This window comes from Panicum virgatum, chromosome 3N (genome assembly GCF_016808335.1).
Source record: "Panicum virgatum strain AP13 chromosome 3N, P.virgatum_v5, whole genome shotgun sequence".
In the NCBI taxonomy this organism is placed as follows: domain Eukaryota; kingdom Viridiplantae; phylum Streptophyta; class Magnoliopsida; order Poales; family Poaceae; genus Panicum; species Panicum virgatum.
Window position 1 is genome coordinate 49568976 of NC_053147.1, and position 21020 is coordinate 49589995.

At 44.2% G+C, this 21020-nt stretch overlaps 1 protein-coding gene across 1 annotated transcript; it reads left to right on the top strand.

Annotated features, from left to right (window-relative positions):
- Positions 1 to 7231: 7231 nt before the first annotated feature.
- LOC120663329 lies at positions 7232 to 11669 on the top strand. Its single transcript, XM_039942138.1, has 2 exons — positions 7232 to 7370; positions 10037 to 11669. Exon 2 carries the CDS (start codon positions 10038 to 10040, stop codon positions 11391 to 11393), a length of 1356 nt encoding a protein of 451 aa, XP_039798072.1. The 5' UTR covers positions 7232 to 7370; position 10037; the 3' UTR covers positions 11394 to 11669.
- Positions 11670 to 21020: the final 9351 nt, after the last annotated feature.

The following is a 21020-nucleotide window of genomic DNA, read 5'->3' on the forward strand; positions in this document are numbered from 1 at the left end:
AGGCCGGCGATTTCGGCCGTGACTTGCGCGGGCGCGTCGGGAGAGAAGAGTCTGACAAGGGGGCCGGGCTGTCAGCGGCGCTGGGGCAGCGTGCGCGCGGGGTCTGCGGAAGGAGCGGCGCCGACAGGTGGGGCCGGTTGGTCGGGGACGGAGAGCGCGCGTGACGCGGCTGAGCGGAGAGAGGGAGCGAGCGAGACATGGCGCTGGCGTGCGGGTGCTGCTGGGCTGCTGACTTGTGGGGCCTCCTCGTCAGCCGGAGAAAGCGGCGCGGTGCAGAACGCGGGCAGGCGCGGGGTAACACTGACGCGCGGGCGTGCACGGCGGGGAGCGAGCGCGCGTGGGCTGTGCGGGACGCTGGGCTGCAGTGGGAGCAGGCCCGTGCGGAGCACGGGAGGGCGCGGGCCGACGCGTGGGGGCAAGCCTGGGAAGAGGGGAAGTGGGCTGTGCGGAAGAGGAGAAGAGTTGGGCCGGTAGCTGGGTTGCCTGGGCCGAGGTAGAGGGAAAGAAGGCCCGTGCGGGGAAAAAGGGTTGGGCTTGAGTTGACTGGGTTGGAAAGTGGGTTTGGGTCTTATTCTTTTCTTTTCCTTTCTTCTTTTTCAAACAAACTCAAACCAAATGAATTCAAATCTGAATTTGAATTCACTCAAGCACTCAAACAATTAAAGCAATGCTCCAGCATGATGCAACAACGAAATTAAACCTAAGGTAGATTTTAATTACTTATAGAACAAAAATTTAGATTAAATGCAAGACTAGACATATAAACCTTAGAAAATTAAATAAAACCAATTAAATTTATTATAAATTGCTGAAATTTGAATTAGGGTGTTACATCGGCACTGGTTTTCCAACCACAGGCAAGTCCATCAAGAGCTCACGCAGCATTCTGCCTCAACAATAGCTGTATCCAAGGCAGTAAGTCTACTTCCATGGTTAACCTCGTCAAAATGGTATGCTTGCAAGACCTCCATGAAATCGCACCACCACCAAGGGTAAAGACATACCCACTCATGTCATAAAGCTCATCAGCATCAGATATCCAATTTGAATCACTATATCCCTCAAGCACAGCAGGGTGCCTAGAATAGTAAATCCCATAACACATAGTACCAACTAGATAGCGCATAACCCTTTCAAGTGCATGCCAATGATCAGTACCTGGGTTGGACATGAACCTACTCAATTTTCTCATAGCAAATGACATATCAGGTCTCGTTGCGCTATATGAGTACATCAGTGAACCAATTATCTGAGAGTGTCTCAGCTGATCTTTAGCAATTTTCTTGTTCTTTTGGAGTATTACACTGGGATCATAAGGAGTTGGAGAACACTTTCTATCCACATAGCCAAAGCGGGTAAATATCTTCTCCACATAATGAGATCACAAAAGAGTAATGCCATTCTCACCCTTAATCAGCTTGATGTTCAGAATCACATCAGCATCACCCAGATTTTTCATATCAAAACTCTTTGTTGATAGAAAATACATGACATCATTGATCACATCAATGTTCGTACCAAAAATTAGTATGTCATCCACATACAAACATAATATGACTCCTGCACCCCTACCATAGCGATAGTACACACATCTATCAGCCTCATTTATGACAGAACCCACAGAAGTTAAAGTTCTATCAAACTTCTCATGTCATTGCTTAAGCGTTCGTTTCAGATCATACAAAGACTTCAACAATTTGCACACCTTGCTCTCTTGACCCTTCACTACAAACCCATCAGGCTAATCCATATAGATCTCCTCATCCAACTCTCCATTCAGGAAAGTTGTCTTAGCGTCCATCTGATGAACGATAAGACCATATGAGACAGCCAGAGAAAAGAGTGCTCGAATAGTAATCAATCTAGCAATAGGTGAGTATGTGTCAAAGAAGTCTTCGCCTTCCTTTTGTGTGTAACCTTTGGCCACAAGCCGATCCCTATACTAATCAATAGTACCATCAGGCCTAAGCTTTTTCTTGAACACCCATTTACAACCCACAGGTTTGCAACCATAGGGTAGCTCAGTGAATTCCCACGTACCATTGGATAGAATCGAGTCCATCTCACTTTGGACAGCTTCTTTCCAATCATCTGCATCTGGAGATGCATATGCCTCAGCAATTGTACTGGGTGTGTCATCCACAAGGTATACAGTGAAGTCATTACCAAAGGGTTTTGCAACTCTTTGTCTCTTGCTCCTTTGAGGAGCTTCACTGTCATCATTCTCAAGGATTTCTTCATGCTCTACTGGTTGTTGAAAAGTCTCAGTAACAGTAGGTGCAACAGGTTCAGGAGTTATCTCAGAAGAAAATATAGATGTGCTATGCATATCTTTCATAGGAAAAATATTCTCAAAAAAAGTTGCATCACGAGATTTCATAGTACTATCAACATACACATCAGGTATCTCAGATTTAGCTACTAAAGATATGTAAGCTATACTCCATTGTTTTAAATCCCAACTTGCAATTCTTGTTGATTGGAACATTGACTTTCGCCAAGCATCCCCATGTGCGCAGGTAAGAAAGCGATGGTTTTCTCCCTATCCATATCTCATATGGAGTCTATTCTTTATTTCTATTTGGAACTCTATTCAAGACATGACTGGCAGTCAATAAAGACTCCCCCACCATGCTTTAGATAAACCAGCAGTGTCTAACATGGCATTAACAAAGTCAGTCAACATGCAGTTCTTTCTCTCAGCAACCCATTTTTCTCGGGTGAGTAGGGAGGCATCCTCTCATGAATAATACCATGTTCCTCAAAGAATTCATCAGAAATTTTGGGAAAATATTCACCACCACAATCTGACCTTAAATGTTTGATCTTTCTCTCTAGTTGATTTTCAACTTCGGTCTTATAGATTTTAAAGTAGTCTAGCGCTTCATCCTTAGTTTGCAACAAATAAACATAGCAAAATCTAGACGCATCATCAATCAAAGTCACGAAATATCTCTTTCCACCCTTTGTCAACACACCATTCTTCTCGCACAGATCAGAATGTATGAGTTCGAGAGGTGCCAAGTTGTAGCGAAAATGGCCTCTCATGCCATATTTCAATATAATGTTTTGGTGTTTGATATAGACAACACAACACTTGGACTAATATGATTGTTAAGACGATCATTCTCAGGCTTTTAAGTTCAAGTGATGACAAAGACAAGATAGGCGTAGCGTGGGCCGTCCCTACGGTGGTTCCGCTCAGTGGAGACTGTGAAGAATCGAAGAGACCGTGAAGAAATCCAAGTCAGAAAGAATCGAAGAGACCGTGAAGAAATCCAAGTCAAAAAGATCAAAACAGAGACAATTTACTATCACCGGTTAAACCAACGATAGTAAAATTGTACTCACCGGTGCAATGGGCTCAGTGGAGACCAAGTCAGCAGAGTGCACCGGTTGAACCGACGACGGGAAAAATGAAGGCGTCGGTGCAATGGACCCAGACTCTGAGGCTAGGGTTTAGCACCGGTTAAACCGACGATGCTCAAAATTGAGCGTCGATGCAGTTGTCCAGAGACTCCATTTTTCGGGGGTTTCTGAGCTTGCACTCACCGGTTAAACCGATGGTAATTTCAAGAGCGTCGGTTGATTGATCAAGTAGCCGTTGGAAGACAGTAACGGCTAGAAGAAGGGAAAGTACACTCACCGGTTGATCCGGTGTTGACAAAACTGGAGTGTCGGTTTAACTGACGATAAGAATTTTTGTCAGCCTTTCCCAACGGCTCTTTTGGGGTGTGTGGGCTATATATACCCCCAAGGCCGGGTCATTTGAGGTTGCTGGAGAGTGCTGGAGTTGCTGAAGCCTACTACACTTGAAGAACACCTCCAACCACCATAGAGCATCATTGTACATCATAGAGGCTTAAGCACACTTGTGAGAGTGCTTAGTGCTTGTAATAGGGATTAGTTCTTGCGAGAGCTCCCTTGAGAGAAGCCTTGCTGCGGCAAGCATCTTGTGTACTCATCGTGTGACCCTCCGACTTGGTGTGGAGAGGCAACGACACTTTGTGCGGAGAAGGAGACCCCTCTTGGTGAGAAGCTCTAATAGTGAAGACGGTGCCGTGGGTGACACTTCGAGAGAGACGGTGGCGGTGGCCTTTGTCTTGGTGACTTGGGGTCACTTAGCCTTTGCTTGCCGGGAGCCTTGGTGGCGAACGCAAGACGGTGATCAAGCAGAGAGACTCGGCATCACACTTGTTCGTGTTGGACAAGTGGCTGTGGACGTAGGGAGGGACTTGGTGTCCTAACTGAACCACGTTAAATCGTGTGTCTTGGTGTCTTCACGGGAGTTTGCATATTCTCTCCCTTACATCTTTACTTACCGTATTACGTTTCCGCATTTACTCTATCTTGCATTCCTTTACTTTCCTAGTTAGTTTTATTAGGATTGGCTATAGGTTGCAAGTCTTTTAGGGGTAAGTAGAGAGTAGCATAGATAAACCTTAGTCATAACTAGCATGTGTAGGACGTGTTAGGTTTATCTCATGCAAATAGATTGAGCCCTAGGATAGAAAGCGATTAGCGACCCTATTCACCCCCTCCCCCTCTAGGGTCGGACACCCCGGAGATCCTTACACAAGTTTCTCTCCTTGGCTACCTTGTGAGGCTTTCGAGGTTGCTTCGATTGCACACAACTATGGCATTTTGAACCTTTGACAATGGTGAAATTCAGAATTAAACACATGCTGGATAATCGAGACACTAAGCCAAAGTTAACGTGATATAAACGAGAGTGCCAAATACTCGCAAATATGGTTCACTGACTTATTACAAAAATCTGCAAGGGAAAGGCAGAACAAGCCTCTGCAATCATAGCCTTTACCAATGAATTGTCCATGTTTCGACACGACTAATTTATTGGACTCTGACACCACCTTAAACACGTCCTTGCACAGAAGGGAGCTGCTCACTAGATTCTTATTGATAGTTGGGACATGCTGCACGTTCTTCAGTTGCACGATCTTTCCCGAAGTAAACTTCAGATCTATCGTACCAACACCATGAACAGAAGCATGTAACCCATTTTCCATCAGCACACTTGAACCTTGGACGGCCTGGTAAGAAGAGAACAAAGAGATGTCAGCACACACATGAACATTAGCACCCATATCAAACCACCAACTCATGATTGAAATACTGAAAGAGCAGTAGACAGATTACCATACCCATCCTCAGTACTGCCTAGTGTTGTCATGTTGACATCCTTGGATCTTGATCCAGGAGTAGCCTTTGCCCTGCGGTCTACACGATTTGGAAAGTCTCTTGCGAAGTGTCCCCCATCACCACACGAGTGGCAAGCTCCTTTGGTGTTTGTACTCTTCTTCTTCTTCTTCTTGAAGGTAGTAGTCTTGGCAGGCTTGTGGGCAGCCTTTTTGTTCTTGTTGTGTGGATGGTTCTTCTGCACCATGTTGGCGCTAGAGTTACCCTTGCCTCCTTTCTCAGAAGCATCCTTAGGCCAAGTTTTCTCCTCAACATCAAGAGATGCTATCAGGTTTTCAACTGATATTTCATGTCTCTTGTGTTTCAGAGTAGTGGCGAAGTTCCTCCATGAGAAAGGCAACTTTGCAATTATGCACCCAGCTACAAACTTATCGGGTAAAGGACACTTCAGGAGTTCGAGTTTCTTGACAAGAACTTGTACCTCATGAGCCTGTTCTACAACAGAATGGTTGTTCATCATCCTGAAGTCATGAAAGCTCTCCATGGTATACAGATCACTGCCAGCATCGTTGCATCATACTTAGCAACCAATGCATTCCACAACTCTTTTGCATCTGTTATGTGCATGTACACATCATCCAGATGATCAGTGAGAACACTTATCACGCATCCCATGAAGAGGTCGTTGGCATCCGTGAACTTCCTCCTCTCCTTAGGAGAATGTTCACTGCTGGAATACCAAGCCTCGCTTCCCATGCATGCAGCATAGTAAGCCAGAGACGGACCTTGATTTGTCATCTCTTAAAGTGGACACCAGTAAACATGTCAGGACTCAGCAAAACTAGCCATAGTAAAATCAACAGATTGCCCATAATAAGGTTTTTGGATTGTTGAAATATTAGGCAATTGCATGCTTAAATTCTGAAATAAATAAATCATAAGCATGATAATACCTAGCATGAACAACTCTATCATACTAGTGATAAGACACAACATAATTATGATCTCAGAAAACATGATTAAAGAATAAAACAACAACACACTTACTAAGATTTTGCCTTTGGAAAAAAAACGGCGCTGACTGGACGAAGATTGTCCTGCGAACAGAGTGCAGCAGATGGTGTCGCACATGACGATTCGCCGCAGCGCCTAACTTGGACGGAGGACGAGCCGTGATGAACATCTTTGTTGAGCAGTCGTGCGGAGCGCTTCCCAAAAACCTTATTCGCCCTCTCCCAGTGCAGGACCACAAGGGCGAAGGGTTCCGGAGACCTGCTCTCCCATTCGCCGGTGCACGCCGACGCTCGGGACGAAGAAGGCTACAGCGGCGGCGCAGTAGCGAGAGAAGGCAAAACCCTAGCTCGAATTGGTATATTTGGTGGAGGCTGATGGGTCATATATATATATATATATATAGGAATTTCAAACCCCATCCTCAACTTCTATTAGCAATGTGGGACTAAAGGTTTCTACTTCCCTATACCCTCATGGGCCTTTGAGATTTTATTTGGAATTGCTTAAAAATTCTTTGGGCCAAGCCCAAATTCCAACATTTGATTGGATTCTTTACGTTTGTAGTCAGCCACATTAAGAAAGAGGAAATGTTAGAAGGAAATGAGAGAAACTACAATAACGGAAGCAAATAAAAAATATAAAGTTCCAACTCACACTACGAGGATTGTGGCAGGTTGGTTTTGCCAACCTGGCCACTATTTAACTTTAGATATTAGGACCCCACACCACATTAATTGTTTTGTCGGTAGGCGTTGTCAGATTGGTTGTGTTGGAAAAAACAAAGGCGTTGGAAAAATCCCTTCAATAAAGATGTTAGTAGCTGCACAAAAAAGGCATGATGGTATGGTAACACTTCAAGTGGTCTTAATTGATAATGATTTTTTTGTGATTTATATAAATCATTGTGAAAGTATACCAAACTTTTACAAGTAAAATAAAGGACTGCTTGTCATCATAGACGGTTTCTGACTTTATGAGTCTGCGTGAATCTCACGCCTCTCTTGCTTATTTATTTGTTCCTCTCTCTATTCCGCCCATCCATTCCCCACCATCCACTTCCCCTAATTTCCCAAGGTCTCCTCTCTTCTTGAGCTTGCAATCATCGACATCCTCAAATTCACTCCGTCCTAACTGCTTCGTTGGTCTACAAATGGTTGGATGATGTCCTTGAAGATCAGATCTATTTGAGGATCAAGGTACCTATACATGATACACTATAGATTCATTTTTTCTTCGAACTTTTTGTTCTACTTATTTGGAATTGTTCCCTTTGGTGTCTTATTTGAGATTTATCATTGAGTTGTTTGTTATCCTACAGTATGCCCGATTTGTGGCTCTTCCATTTTTTGTTTCTCTAGGCGATAGTTCTAGACAGCCTTTACAAATCGAGATCGATGCTTTCCTCATGTTCACATGACATATTTGTAGCTAGTATTTCAAGCACTTGTAGACACCATAGGGGTGATGTGAGTTTAGGAGGACTTAGAATGTGAGTAGGTGGGGCAAAAGAGGACCAACAAGAATTCCTAAGGTTTTGTCCGGTTTGATGGGGATTTAAGAGGATTGAAGTAGACAGAGGGGAGTAAATCCATCCGATCCTGATATATAGGGGATTTATACCCCTCAACCTGATTCAATGTCCACAAGGCATTGTTCGGTTAATGTCCACTCCATAGGGATTGAAATTGGAGGGGCTGAGTTCACTTATAAGTTAGTTAGCATGTGTTTGATTGGCAGGTTCAGGTGCTTGGGACTGGTTCGACCAGGATGGACCCGTGTTTCGATTGAAGTTGGCATGGGTTGTGAAGGACCCCGATAGAAATATTCCCTGTAGATCTCCAAACTAAGCAAACCAATCCAACCCACTTCATCCTTGTTGAGCGTTACCCGCCTTCATTTGTGGGCTGCGCGTAGGTGAGAGGGTGGGAGCATGGATGGAGCTATTCAGCCCGGCGCAGCCAGCGGGGGAGTAGCCGAAGGGGCGGGAGCGTGGCTAGCCAGCTGCAGCCTGGCGCGCCTGGAGAAGGTCAGCTCACTGGGGCGCGAGTCGGATGGAGCGAGCGAGGGGGCAGCCAATAGAGGGGCTGTGCGGCCGAAGCAGGAGTGGCGGGCGAGGGCGAGCGGCGTGCAGGGTGAGCAGTAGTCTACTGACATGGTGACTCAGGGTGGGGCAAGCATGGTGGAGCGGCGCAAGGCTGCGCGAGCATGGACCACTGTAGCACTGCACGGTGCAAGGCTAGCATGGAGGTGCAGCGGGAGGACACGCGGTAGCATGGGGACCTTGACGTGGGGCCACTGCTCGGTATGACGAAGGAGGCGAGGGATAAGAAAAACATATATATGTAAGAAAATGACATGTGGGGTTCACATTTTACTGTTGCTAATGGTGTGAAATAGAAATCCATTCCACCCCTATAAATCCCTCCAGCCAAATAAAAAATTGGTTTGGACCCATACCACTCAACCAAACACTAGATGTGTTCACTCCAACCTAAAAAATAGGGATCGAATCAACCCGAGCCATCTAGGTTCCAAACAAAACACATGCTAGCAACAAGTCTTAGATTGTTCAATAAGTCCTAGATTGGGAGTGATTGGATGGGATTATTAGGAACGATTAATTATCCCACAAACTTATATGGAAATTAATCGCATCCATCCTCTCTTGAGAAGGCTAGGATTTATTGAACAAGACCTCAATCTCCTCCAACCCCTCATATATGGGACTAACCGAACAAGGGTTAAGGGAACTGATGAAACAAGCCCTGAGGAAATAGTTGGATGTGTGGAATAGAATATGAGCCCTAGATGGTACTAGGGTGTGGTTCGATCAACTCTGATAAAACAAGATAAGGGACACATCTGACCTAGGTGATGTTGGTCTTCATAAGTTCTTGTTTGGTTGCATAGCAGTTGGCAAAGATTAGCATGGAGTGCCAAATTCAGTTCCCTATCAATCCATGATATTCCACATTAAACTGAAAAAGGCCTAATTATCCACCTAAACCAAATTGCTTGTGTACTATCGACGCCAATCTCACACTGTCAAATGCCAAGGTCTACTAAATACCAGTATATTTAAAGTGCAAGCTGTTATAGAGCTGTGCACAATGATTAGAAGAGTGGATCAAATGAGCTTATTTCCCTTCATTTATTTTACTTAGGACATGGCTGTTCTGTTTATCTCACATTCTAAAGTAGAATATACAAAGATTGTAGTGTTCTTGTTTGCCTGTGATATCATTATAAGTTGATTTATGACAATAATTATACATATAGGTAGTCCTTTTCATTACTCTTAGAATTCTTTTACTATGTCAGTTCCTCAAATAGTCATCATTGTATTAGTTTAATATATCGTATCATTAATCTATAGTATCAATTGTGCATTTTACTTAATAAGATCAAGAAGAATGGCTAAGGGCTCAAGAAATATGAAATTTAAAATAGTAATATATGTGTGGTTAATTTATACTTGATGTGTATGTATACTGTTTACCATATTGCACTATGATTCATTTGACTTCTATAGTTGTATTATTTTCTCACATCAAAGAACTAGTTTGACAAAATCACATTTACATATTTATTAGCGAAGTTATAAGTAGGTGACTTGGGAAATATGATAGAAATAATATAGTTATAGTACGAACCATAGTAATTAGAGAAGAAGTTCAATTATATATCATGCTTTTGGCTACGTGGAATCTTTGAATGTACATTTGGTTTACCATGTTGGAATGTTTCAATGTATGCTTGATCATGAAATTAATCTGTAACTTTGGGAGTTAGGATTAGAGTTAGAAAAGTGTACTTTCTGGTTTTCTGCTAGTTTATCATGACTTTTTTTTCTTCTCATCAGTATGGCTCCAGGAACATCAAGATTGAAAGTCAACTACGACATACCTGAAGATGTCTTATGCGAGAACATCTTTTCACGGCTGCCATTCAAGTTAGTGACATGCTTGAAGACTATGTCCAAGCACTGCTACATGCAAATCACCAACAATACTAAGTTTGCTACTAAACAGGCAAGACTCTGTCCATCATGCCCTGCACTCATCCAAATCGGCTTCCTCATCAATTCTGATGGCCATTATGATTATTACCTTAATGTGATTTCATCAACACCTACACTCGTTGGTGTCCCGTCATCAAGACTAGGCTTCCTGGGTAGCTGTATAGATAATAAGGGGAGCTTCAGTCTGCTGGCATCAACAAATGGTCTTCTGTGCATTCAGTATATTTCTGATGTTAAACGTTATCGAGCACGGACCATCCTCATTGCTAATCCGGCAACACAACAAGCACAACCAATTCCGGGTGCCGCTCAACACCTATTCCAGGGTAGGGTTGTAGGACTTGTGTTTGATCCACCCAATGAACCGTCTTCAATCAAGGAGCACAATATTGATCAACCCAAGGAACAACTTTCATCAGAAGAGCACAAGTTCAAGATTGTCCAAGCAATCCCAACTAAAAACATAAGTTACACCACAATGGAGTTCTGCTTTGTCATATTCTCGTCAGGCACGGGCCGGTGGGTCATGTCTAATACTATAGTTAATGCAAACATCAAGGAAGATGAATGCGACAAAGTGGTCTATGCAAGTGGTGTCCTATACTGGGACTATCAGGACAGTTTGCTTTGGTTTGATGTTTCTAAAAGTTCAGGAGGCATCATCAAAATGCCATGGATGATACAAGGATCCAAGTCTGAGAAGTGGGACCGTCATAGCATCGATACCTCCATCGACGACGTACTTGTGTGCACAACCATTACTAAGGATGGCTTGGCCATCTACCGGCTTGTGGAAGGAGGTATCCATTATTGGGAGCTCATGCACAAGAAAGAATGGAAAAGTATTATGGAGGTGAGTGGCGATGCATTCCAGTTCTGCCACTCGATGAGGCTGCGCAGTTGCTGGCAATCTAAGTTTTGTGAGCGGTGGGTGGTGAGACCATTTGGGTTAGCGAGTGGGCGATGGCTGTATCTAGGAGTGAGTGAGGAATGGAGTACATTGGATAAGGTGTTACTTTATGACTTGGAAAGTGGCAAGGTGGAAGACCTCGGAAGGGATTTGAGCGACCAATTTAACTTGACGTCTATTTTTGGATACCGAAATAGCATGGCAGCTCTTCCACCCATTGTTGTGCCACCATTGCAAGGCAGAATTTGTGATGGTGATCCTGGCGGTTGCATATGTGCATTAAAATGAAGTGCAAATCATCTTTATTGATTTTAGCTTCTCGTTGAGTTAGAATAATAATGTGATTTTGATACTCTCAAATATCTGGACTCCTTTGATGAAAATGTTTATTGGATCTTGAAATATGTCGGAATTGCTTTGTCGGACGGTTGTCATTATGTGCTAATGTGAATTCTGCAGAATGTAAGAACATTGATTTGCTACTCTTAGTCTCCATGAAACTGTGATGTAATTTTTATTACAAATTATATGTCAGCAGAATAATGAATGGTCGATATTCACTTCTGATTGTTCTTCTGCATCCCAAAGCGGATTGCCTTGTTCTCTGGGTTCTTGGACTGGAAACCGGATATGATGGAGATCGAGCACCCCTTTGCATGCATGGCTGAGCATTATCGCGTGGGAGAAGCTAGTGAGAGGCAATCTCTATTTCCTAATACAATCTCAACTTCATACATACTAATAAAGAGTTGTGAAGCATCTCGTTGTCTTCATCTTTTTTTATGATAAATTGAAGCAACGGTAGACTGGCTTGGTATGAGTATAGGTTGTATAACTGTTTTATACTTATCAAGTGCAACGCTTGGAGATAAATAGACCTTCACTCAAACTACTGGTTTGAAAAGATAAATATACACTTTGGCAGAAAGTAGGACTAGGTGTTAGATTTAGTCCCACATCAGAAATTGGTGGTGGAGGAGCACAATATAAGGTGGGAGCAGCCCTCACCTATCGAGCTAGTCTTTTGGATTGAATTAGGCCTAAGGCTTTAGTTGGTTGGACTCCGGTGGACCTAGGTCTAGTAGGGCGCTGGTTCGTGGGTATAGGGGCTAGGCTGGATTTCACTGTGCACTCTAATAAGTAGTATAAGAGGGAAATCTAGAATATCTCCAGGGTACGTCTCTGAATGGCCGCACAGCTTGTGCTTGGCTGGAGAGTTGGACACCGGGGCCTGGATAACATCTTCCGAGAGATCACATAGGTTGTATGTGAATTTCATTCTTTTATATACTAGGGGTTTTAACTTGGAAATGAAAGAGTTGGGCCTGATGTGTGACGAGAGAAATTGTTAAATTTAGTTCCACATCAGAAAATTAATAGTAGAAGAGTACAACATATAAGGTGAGGGTAGCTCTCATCCATCGGGCTAGTCTTTTGGGTTGAGTTAGGTCTAAGGCCTCGGTTGGTTGGCCTCTGATAGACCTAGGTCTGGTAGGGCGCTGGCTCGTGGGTATAGCAGGCCAGACCAGATTTCGTTGTGCACTCTAACACTAGGTGCTATAGGAATAGGTGGCAAGGATCCGACAATACTGCAAGTATATACTGGTCATAATAGTTAGGCCAATGGTCACACTGATGGGTTAATTTTCTATTCAGTTGAGGTATTATCATACATAGGTCTGATTTCTGAAGAAAGCAAAACCGAGGGATAAGTTTGCTGAATGGTTTTGGTATCTGACGAACCAAAGATAAATTATATAAAAGATGAGAACCACCAACCAACATGAAGAAAGCAGTGGACATGGAACAACTTCAATAGCACCGAGATCTCGATGCAGACATGCACACTGCACTAACAGCCACAAGAGATGAGGGGTTCCAATGTGTGAAAACTCTAGGGACGATACGAAGCCCGTATATATGCTGCCGATGCAGTATGAAATCTGGAGTTAGGCTTTTTACACTACTATAGATTTGGTTGTTGCCAACGCCTCATCACCACCAGTTGAGCTGAAATTGGCGGTGATAGACTTTCACCACATTAGTGGGTGGCTCCACTATGTAAGAAACCATCAATGAAGACACCCCCATTCAGAGAGACTGATTTGTAACACGTCTCGAAACAAGATAAACTCAACACGTCTCCAATATGTTCTTCCACGCTGGCTGAAAAGAAAACACATCGCCTATGGTAACTCATCGGAGACACCAATTAACAAGTTACGTCTTCGATAATGGAACAGGATATCCGAGTCATAGATCAAAAACCCGTGTCCCCAATGTGGAGTTACAAAGGAGACGCGAGATCCTAAGGTCGCGTCTCTGATGAAAGCTCCTCTATCAAAGATGAGAGATCTTCAAAGATGAGAGATCTTAATACGAGTCTGCATTTCAGTGCTGAAAGTACCTATCACTGCTAGGTTGAGATCCGGACCAGACATGAAAGTGAAAACGATCATTACCGTCGATTTGTGACACCACCATCCCGTGTCCTAAACCATCAAATGAGAAGTCCCTTATCACCGCCAGTTCGTGTAACCTCCCCCTAACACCTCCAAACTAGATCTAGTGCCCTCACAAACTAGCAGTGATGGGTCGCTACAGTAGTGTTAGCTAGAGAATCTCCTAACGATGTCCATAGGGATATGACCCCTAGGTACTATGAGATGGATCGTCTTACCTCCTATGGATAATGGGTCAAGATGGATACATGAGTGCGGTACATATCATCTGCAAGGAAGTTACAAAGATATGCCAGAGATTAGGTGTGGATTTTAAAAGAAAATATTTCTATTATAGTGTATTATAATTAGACTAAATCTTGTAACCGACTATAGGAGATGCATCCAACTAACTTGTAACCCTACCCCCGAATCATATAAGGAGGGTAGGGACTGTTGGTGATGTGTCCAAAAGGATTATAATGGGCCTATAACATGAAAGCCCATTAGCAAATGCTCCATAAATATGTGGGGTGTGGCTAGAGGTGAGTTGCTCCATGTGAGTAATCCTAGCCTCCACCCCCACCTGGCCTAATCATAAACCCTAGCTGGATACGTGGTGTCATCACACCCATGCACGATGATCTATCGTCGTATATGTGGACTCCATGGATGCACTGCTGTTGAGCTGATCTGTTCCAACGATGTGTGGTTGCTGCTAGGACAAGAATGAGATGATTGACCACCTCCTCTATACCGACACACATCTACTCTTCTGTTATGCTGCACATATAGTAGTGGTAATGATTCACAATCCCCTTCCTCGCATGTTTACTGGTTGAACGAGGTAGAATTTTAATTCTTATAGATAGCATAGCCTACTCATTTCGTTTTAGTGGCACCAGAGCCATCTTGCTTAGTTTGTGACTTGGATCATGCCCACATAGAAGATATGTTGTTCTAGAAGATATGATCTATTACGGTTTCATGTCAGGTTCATGTGATGGATCTTTCGGTGAAGGGTTTGATTAGATCAATTGGTCAAAGGGAGTTGGAACAGTTATGGGTTAATTGCCATGTGATTAGAAAAAATAGTTTGTGCTCCTTCTCTGATGTACGCACAACCTATCGTACAGGCTGGAATCACCATCAGAGCTAACAACATAACCAATCAGTAGATTGAGCCATCAGATATTCAGATTGAGTATGTGGATACGGTTTTCCTCACATGTGCCATGTTGGTCAATGTGATTGATCCAAAAAAAAATTTAGACAGTCCAAATGGCACGAACTTGGGTTGATTATTCCATTTCATGAGATTTTATATGTTATTTGCATAGGGGTGTACAAATATATTAGGGATGCAAATTGGTGACCTTTAGGTGCACCTCCAACCCTCTTTAGTTCAAAATTTTATACTAATTCTTCAAATAAGATCTCAGTTTGAAAAATTAGCGCAAAATTTTGAACAAAATAGAGTTGGAGAGGCACCTAAGAGTCACCAATTGACATCTCTAAAATATATTGTTATAGCATCTCCCCAGTACCACATTACTAGAACTGGGCAAGGTTATAGAGTGGTAAAAAGTCTGCTGATGAGCAAGTTTGATTAATTGGTTTTATCGACTAAGGTAATTAAGTTTATCCTAGCTGTACTTTTCAATTTAAATAATGATCTCTTAATCTTAGATAATGATTGAAAAAATACTGTGATAACTAATACTTATATGGTTTTAAAAGGTTATAGAGACTAAAGGGTCATTTTTTGAAACATAGGAATAAAAACATAGGAAAAGAAAAAAAAGAAATATGATGGAGTGAAAACGAAAAACTACCAAATTTATTTTGGTCAATAAATTTTGAGAAACACGTTGAAAGAGTATGTAATGGCATGTTTCGGAGAGTTTTGAAATTGTAATGGCACGGTTCCAATATGATGAATAGTAATGGCAGATCAGTAAACTCGGATAATTATAATAGCGTGGATCCAATTAACCCTTTATTAAAAGTGTCACTTCCACAGTTTTCACTGGCGCAGGGGCTCGCGGCCGCGCCGCCGTTCCCCGCCCCCATGGAAGCCGCCAACCACTGTCTCCGCCGTCTCCGCCCTCTGCTGCCTCCCTGTCCTCTCCTTCCCGTCTCCGTCTCCCTCGGCACGGCGCCTACTTCCCGCCACCTCCGCCGCACGCGCGCTCTCTTTGCATCATGGCGCCCGCCACCACTGCCACCGCCATCCCCTCCTCTCCCGAAGAAAGGCGTCTCAGGCACCAGCCACGAGGCTTCGGAGGAGGACGGAGCGGTGGTGGATAAAGACGCCGAGGCGGAGGAGCAGCTGGAGTTCGGGGATGGGGAGTACGTATCGAGCGTGGGCGCCGGCTTCAGCCTTCCAGCACGCCTCCGCGCGGCGCCGGGCGGCGACCCGGTGTTCTTCTTCCTGGCCGCTGTCACCGTCACGGTGAGATGCCCGCGCCGATCTCCTGAACAAAGTGGTGCTTCTTGATTTGGTTTCCCGGGGCTGGTTCTCGCCCAGCAATCTGGAGCTGATGGACTGCGTTGGTTTGTGTGGTGCAGACGTGCGTGGCGTTCACGGGGATGGTGGTCGTGGCGATTCCGACGATGCTGGTAAGTCCTGCAAGCCAGTGAAGTATAGCATTGTGTGATTATGTTGTGTTGGCTTCTAGTCTTAATTGTTACTGATGTTTATTGGGAGGACAGCTTTGCCACCATGCCCCATCCTTCTTGATACCACTTTGGGTTCATGATGGGAAATGGATTCATCTGCATATGTTGGACATTTGTTATTTTTATTAAGTCATTGGCTGCAATATTTGTTGAGATTGTTGTATCAATCTAGCATAGAGCCATATGTTTGAGAATAAAAAAAATAAAATTGCTTAATATTTGAGCTAAACTTGTTGGGAACTGATCTCTCAAATTGAATCCTAGACATATTCTAGGACTAAATGAAGTACTCAGGAATTTAAGATTTTGTCAACCTTATCAGTTCAGTGAAATTATGAGGAACTATAATGGTAAAAATGTTGTAGTGCATTATGCTGAATTAAGGTGTTACTATGATCCTCACTGTAGGTATTGGAGTGATTGATTTATTCACAATGCTTGTCATATGGCCAATGCTACAGTTGCATCTTCCATTGGATGATTGGAACTGTTAATAATGTGGCTTCTCTTTTGTTATGAACATCAATGTTAATAGTTTGCATGCCTTCTACCTCTTTCATCCTAGACAAATGTCTAAACATTGTGCCAACTGAGGGTTTATCAGTTGAGAAATAACTTCTCAGTGAAAAAACTCATGCAGTTAGCCTTATAGGTGGTCATGGATTCTCAAATTTACATGGGTGGTGTGGGGGGGGGGGGGGGGGGAGGGGGGCAAGGATATCTTTTTTGATGATGGAATGAAACATCCATCCTCTGCTTTCAAGGAAACATATGACATATCTGCTCAGTATCACAAGTCTCAAACACTAGGCTGAATAACAAGCCAAATATGAAAAACTCAACAAGCCATAGTGTTAGAACTAAACATTGCACAGCTTGTCCATAAATCTCATGTTTGCGATCTCCATGATATCTGTCTCTTTTTCGTCATGCCACTCCTCTGCATTTCTTTCCCTTGCAGCAAGGATCACAACCACAGCGGCACAGCCAGTATATTACCCTGAAGATAACCCCTCATATAAGAGTTAGTCTTGTCAGAGATAATACCATTTGGGGGTTTGGATATTACTTTTCATGATCAAGCATTCAAACTTGAATGAATTTTAAAGAAGGAAAAAGCAGAGATGGTAAAAGGAACAGTAAAAGTAGCAGTTACAATTCATGACCTTTTTGTAGTCATTATTCTGGTTATTTCTCATGATGCATGTTGTTATTGAAAAGTTGTTTTTTAGTTGATATCATGGCTCGCTGGCTATCCAATATCCATACAGTAGTTAATGTGACATATAACGAGTATGATAAAAAAGAAAAGGAATAATGTTCTGAAAGTTGAGTTTATTTTCCTTTTTCTGAAATTCTGAAAGTTGAGGAGTTAATTGCTGGAGTTTGAAATAAGAGATGGTGGTATGAAAGGTTGAGAGAAGGCAGGAAACTGCAACAGTCATGCCATTGGTTTTTCCTTCAATATTAAATTGGTTGCTGTAAAGTTTCGAACTGATATCCCATAGTACAAATTCGTCCGATGGAACTTTGAGCTTCAATTTACTCATCAGGCTATGAGGAGAGCCGCGAATTCATTTTCTATGCTGGCTGACGCAGCTCTAGAGGAGTTACCAAGTACCATGGCTGCTGTAAAGCTCTCTGTCATGGAAATCAGTGATCTCACCCTTGAGCTTAGTGACTTGAGGTAAGAGGATAAAATGGGGATTAGTGATTGCATAAATTAGCTGATTATCTGGGTTCAGTTAGTATACCTTGTGAACATGGGCAAATTCTTTCATTTTATTTAGCCGTTCATCCATTTTTATTGTTGGAAATGGATTCTGTTAAAGGAGCTAACATACTCTTTTTTTCCTCTAACCACCCAACATAATCTGCAACACAGTTATTCTAAATTGCTGCAGTTTTATATTTCACATTGAAAAATGCAAAGGGACCTGAATTTCCCGTTCATATCATTGAACAGCAGTCAGTGATGTTTGCATAGACTAATTATGACATCAGTGCTTTTAGTCCATAGAATTATTCAGCACAAGTGTAACTGCTATCATGAGGGCTTTGGGTTTCTCTGAAACTTGGTGTACTCGGGTGATGAAGTGTGTTACTACGGTCTCTTTCTCTGTTCGTGTCAATGGGTTTTTCTCGGAGATTTTTAAACCTTCCAGAGGCATCCGGCAGGGAGATCCGATTTCACCGTACCTGTTTTTGCTGTGTGCAGAAGGTCTCTCATCTATGATTAAGAATATCGGGCCCCGTTACATCTCAAGAGGGATGAGGGTGAGCAGACAGTCGCCGTGGATCTCACATCTTTTGTTCGCGGATGACTGTTTGATTCTTACCCAGGCATCCAAACGGGGAGCTGCTAGGGTGGCGAGTATTCTGGAGGATTACAATAGGGGCTCTGGTCAGCTTGTAAACAAGAGTAAATCTGCAATATTTTTCAGTCAGAATTGCGTGCAAGATGACAAAGAGGCAGTTCATGAGAGCTTACAAATCCCGACTGAGGCACTGGGTGAGAGATACCTTGGCTTGCCTACTGCGTGTGAGAGGGGAGCATATGGTGTCTTTAACTTTGTGCAAGAAAGGGTTCGGGGGATGATTGGTGGTTGGGCGGAAAAATCTTTGAGCTGTGCTGCGAGAGAAGTGTTACTCAAGTCTAATGCCCAATCAGTACCAACTTATGCCATGTCATGTTTCAAGCTATCTCCAATGGTTTGCAAAAAATTGACATCGGCAGTCTCTAACTATTGGTGGGGGAGCTCCCTGGTAGACCTGGGCAAACGTCGGGTCGGGTCGGGTTCGGGTCGGGTCAAGGTCGGGTCACGGGTCGCATAGGACGGCCCGCGCCCGACCCGTACCTATCACAGGGTCGGGTCGGGTTGGCCCGTGCACCCTGCGCGGGCGTGTCGGGTCGGGTTTTTTTTCGGGTTGGGTCGGGTTTTTTGGCCTTTGGGTCGGGTTTTTCGGGTTGGGTCGGGTTTTGGGTCAAAAATCACGGCCCATGCCCGGCCCGTTGATTGTTGCGGGTCAAAAAATACGGCCCGCGCCCACCCGCCACGTAGCTCGGGTCGGGTTTTTTTCGGGCGGGTTGGGTCGGGTTGTTCGGGTCGGGTGACCCATGCCCAGGTCTACTCCCTGGATAACCACAAGTTGCACTGGCTTCGTTGGGAGAAACTCACTAGAGCAAAGGCTGAGGGAGGGATCGGTTTCAGAGACTTCCCATTGTTCAACAAGGCTATGTTGGGGAAGCAGGGATGGCGACTCATCACTAGACCGGACTCTTTGTGTGCGCGGGTGCTGAAAGGAAAGTATTACCCAAATTCTGATTTCCTCTTGGCAACTAGGAAGAGGCGATGTTCGGCTACTTGGAGGTCAATCCTGCACGGACGTGATATTCTGGCTCGGGGGCTTATCAAGCGGGTCGGCCCTGGAGATATTAGTGTCTGGGAGGAGAACTGGATCCCGGGCTTGCGCTCGTTCAAGCCGCTGTTGCGTATGCCAGAGGCTACCGCGGAAAGAGTACATGACCTTTTTATCCCGGGAACTAGGTGCTGGAATGAGGGAGAGGTACGGAAGTCTTTCATGACGATTGAGGCGAATGAAGTGCTCAAGATAAAGCCAAGCATGCGGTTGGAGGAGGATGTCGTTGCGTGGGCCTTAGAGAAGAATGGCTGCTACTCAGTCCGATCGGCATACAGAGCTCTTAAGGAGGAGCAAACTGCCATGGCAATGGCAGCCTCAAGCGAGACCTCGGTGTCGGATGATTCAGGGTTCTGGGCCAAACTCTGGAAGCTTGATGTACCTCCAAAGGTCAGAGTGTTTTGGTGGAGGGTGCTGCATAATTCCCTTCCAGCAAAATCAGAGTTGTTAAGGAGACATATAGAGAAAGAGAGTTACTGTGAGGTGTGCGGTGACCCGTCTGAATCGCTATATCATGTTTTCTTTGAATGCCCACTTGCCAAGATGTTTTGGAAGGAGGTCAGAAAGCTTATGGGGAGAGCAATACCATATCTACACCCCTGGACGTGGGCTTCAGATGTATTCCGGCCAAATGTTTGCTCCCAGTCCACGGCTGCTCTTATAGCATGCGGGGCATGGTCGCTGTGGAGGAGTCGAAATGACCGCCGTCATGAGCGGAAGACCTGGGAGCCTGGGGCTATGGCGCGATTTATATCAAGCTTGATGCAAGAATTGGAGAATCTGAAGCCGGTGGCGAAGCCTGCTCCACCTGTTGTCAGCAAGGTGTGGGATACTCCTCCACCGGGGTGGATGAAAATAAATACTGATGCAGGTTTTGATAATACCATGTGCTCAGGCCGTGCCGGAGTCGTCATCCGTGATCACGTGGGACGACTTGTGGGGGCCGAGGCGAGGTGGCTTGACGATGTGCCGGACGCCCTCACTGCAGAAGCAATGGCTGCGAAGGAGGGTGTGGAACTCGCTTTGGAGAGGGGACTCGACAAATGCATTCTGGAGGTGGATAGTCAAGGGTTAGCAAAACTCCTCGTGGATCCATCATCGACAAGATCGTACATCGGCGGTCTGTGTTTTGATATCGCAGAGCTAGGCAAGAATTTCTCAGAGTTTTCTGTTCGTTGGGTCGGTAGGGAGGCGAACTCGGTGGCTCATATCTGTGCTTCGACAGTGTCGACTACCGAGCGCTCGTTTTTCTTTTTTGATGATTTTCCGGACTGGCTAGTTGAACTAGCAGCCGTAGACTGTAATTTTGCTGAGAATTAATACAAAGCTCTGTGATGCTAAAAAAAAATGATTTTAGATGCCTTATATGTGA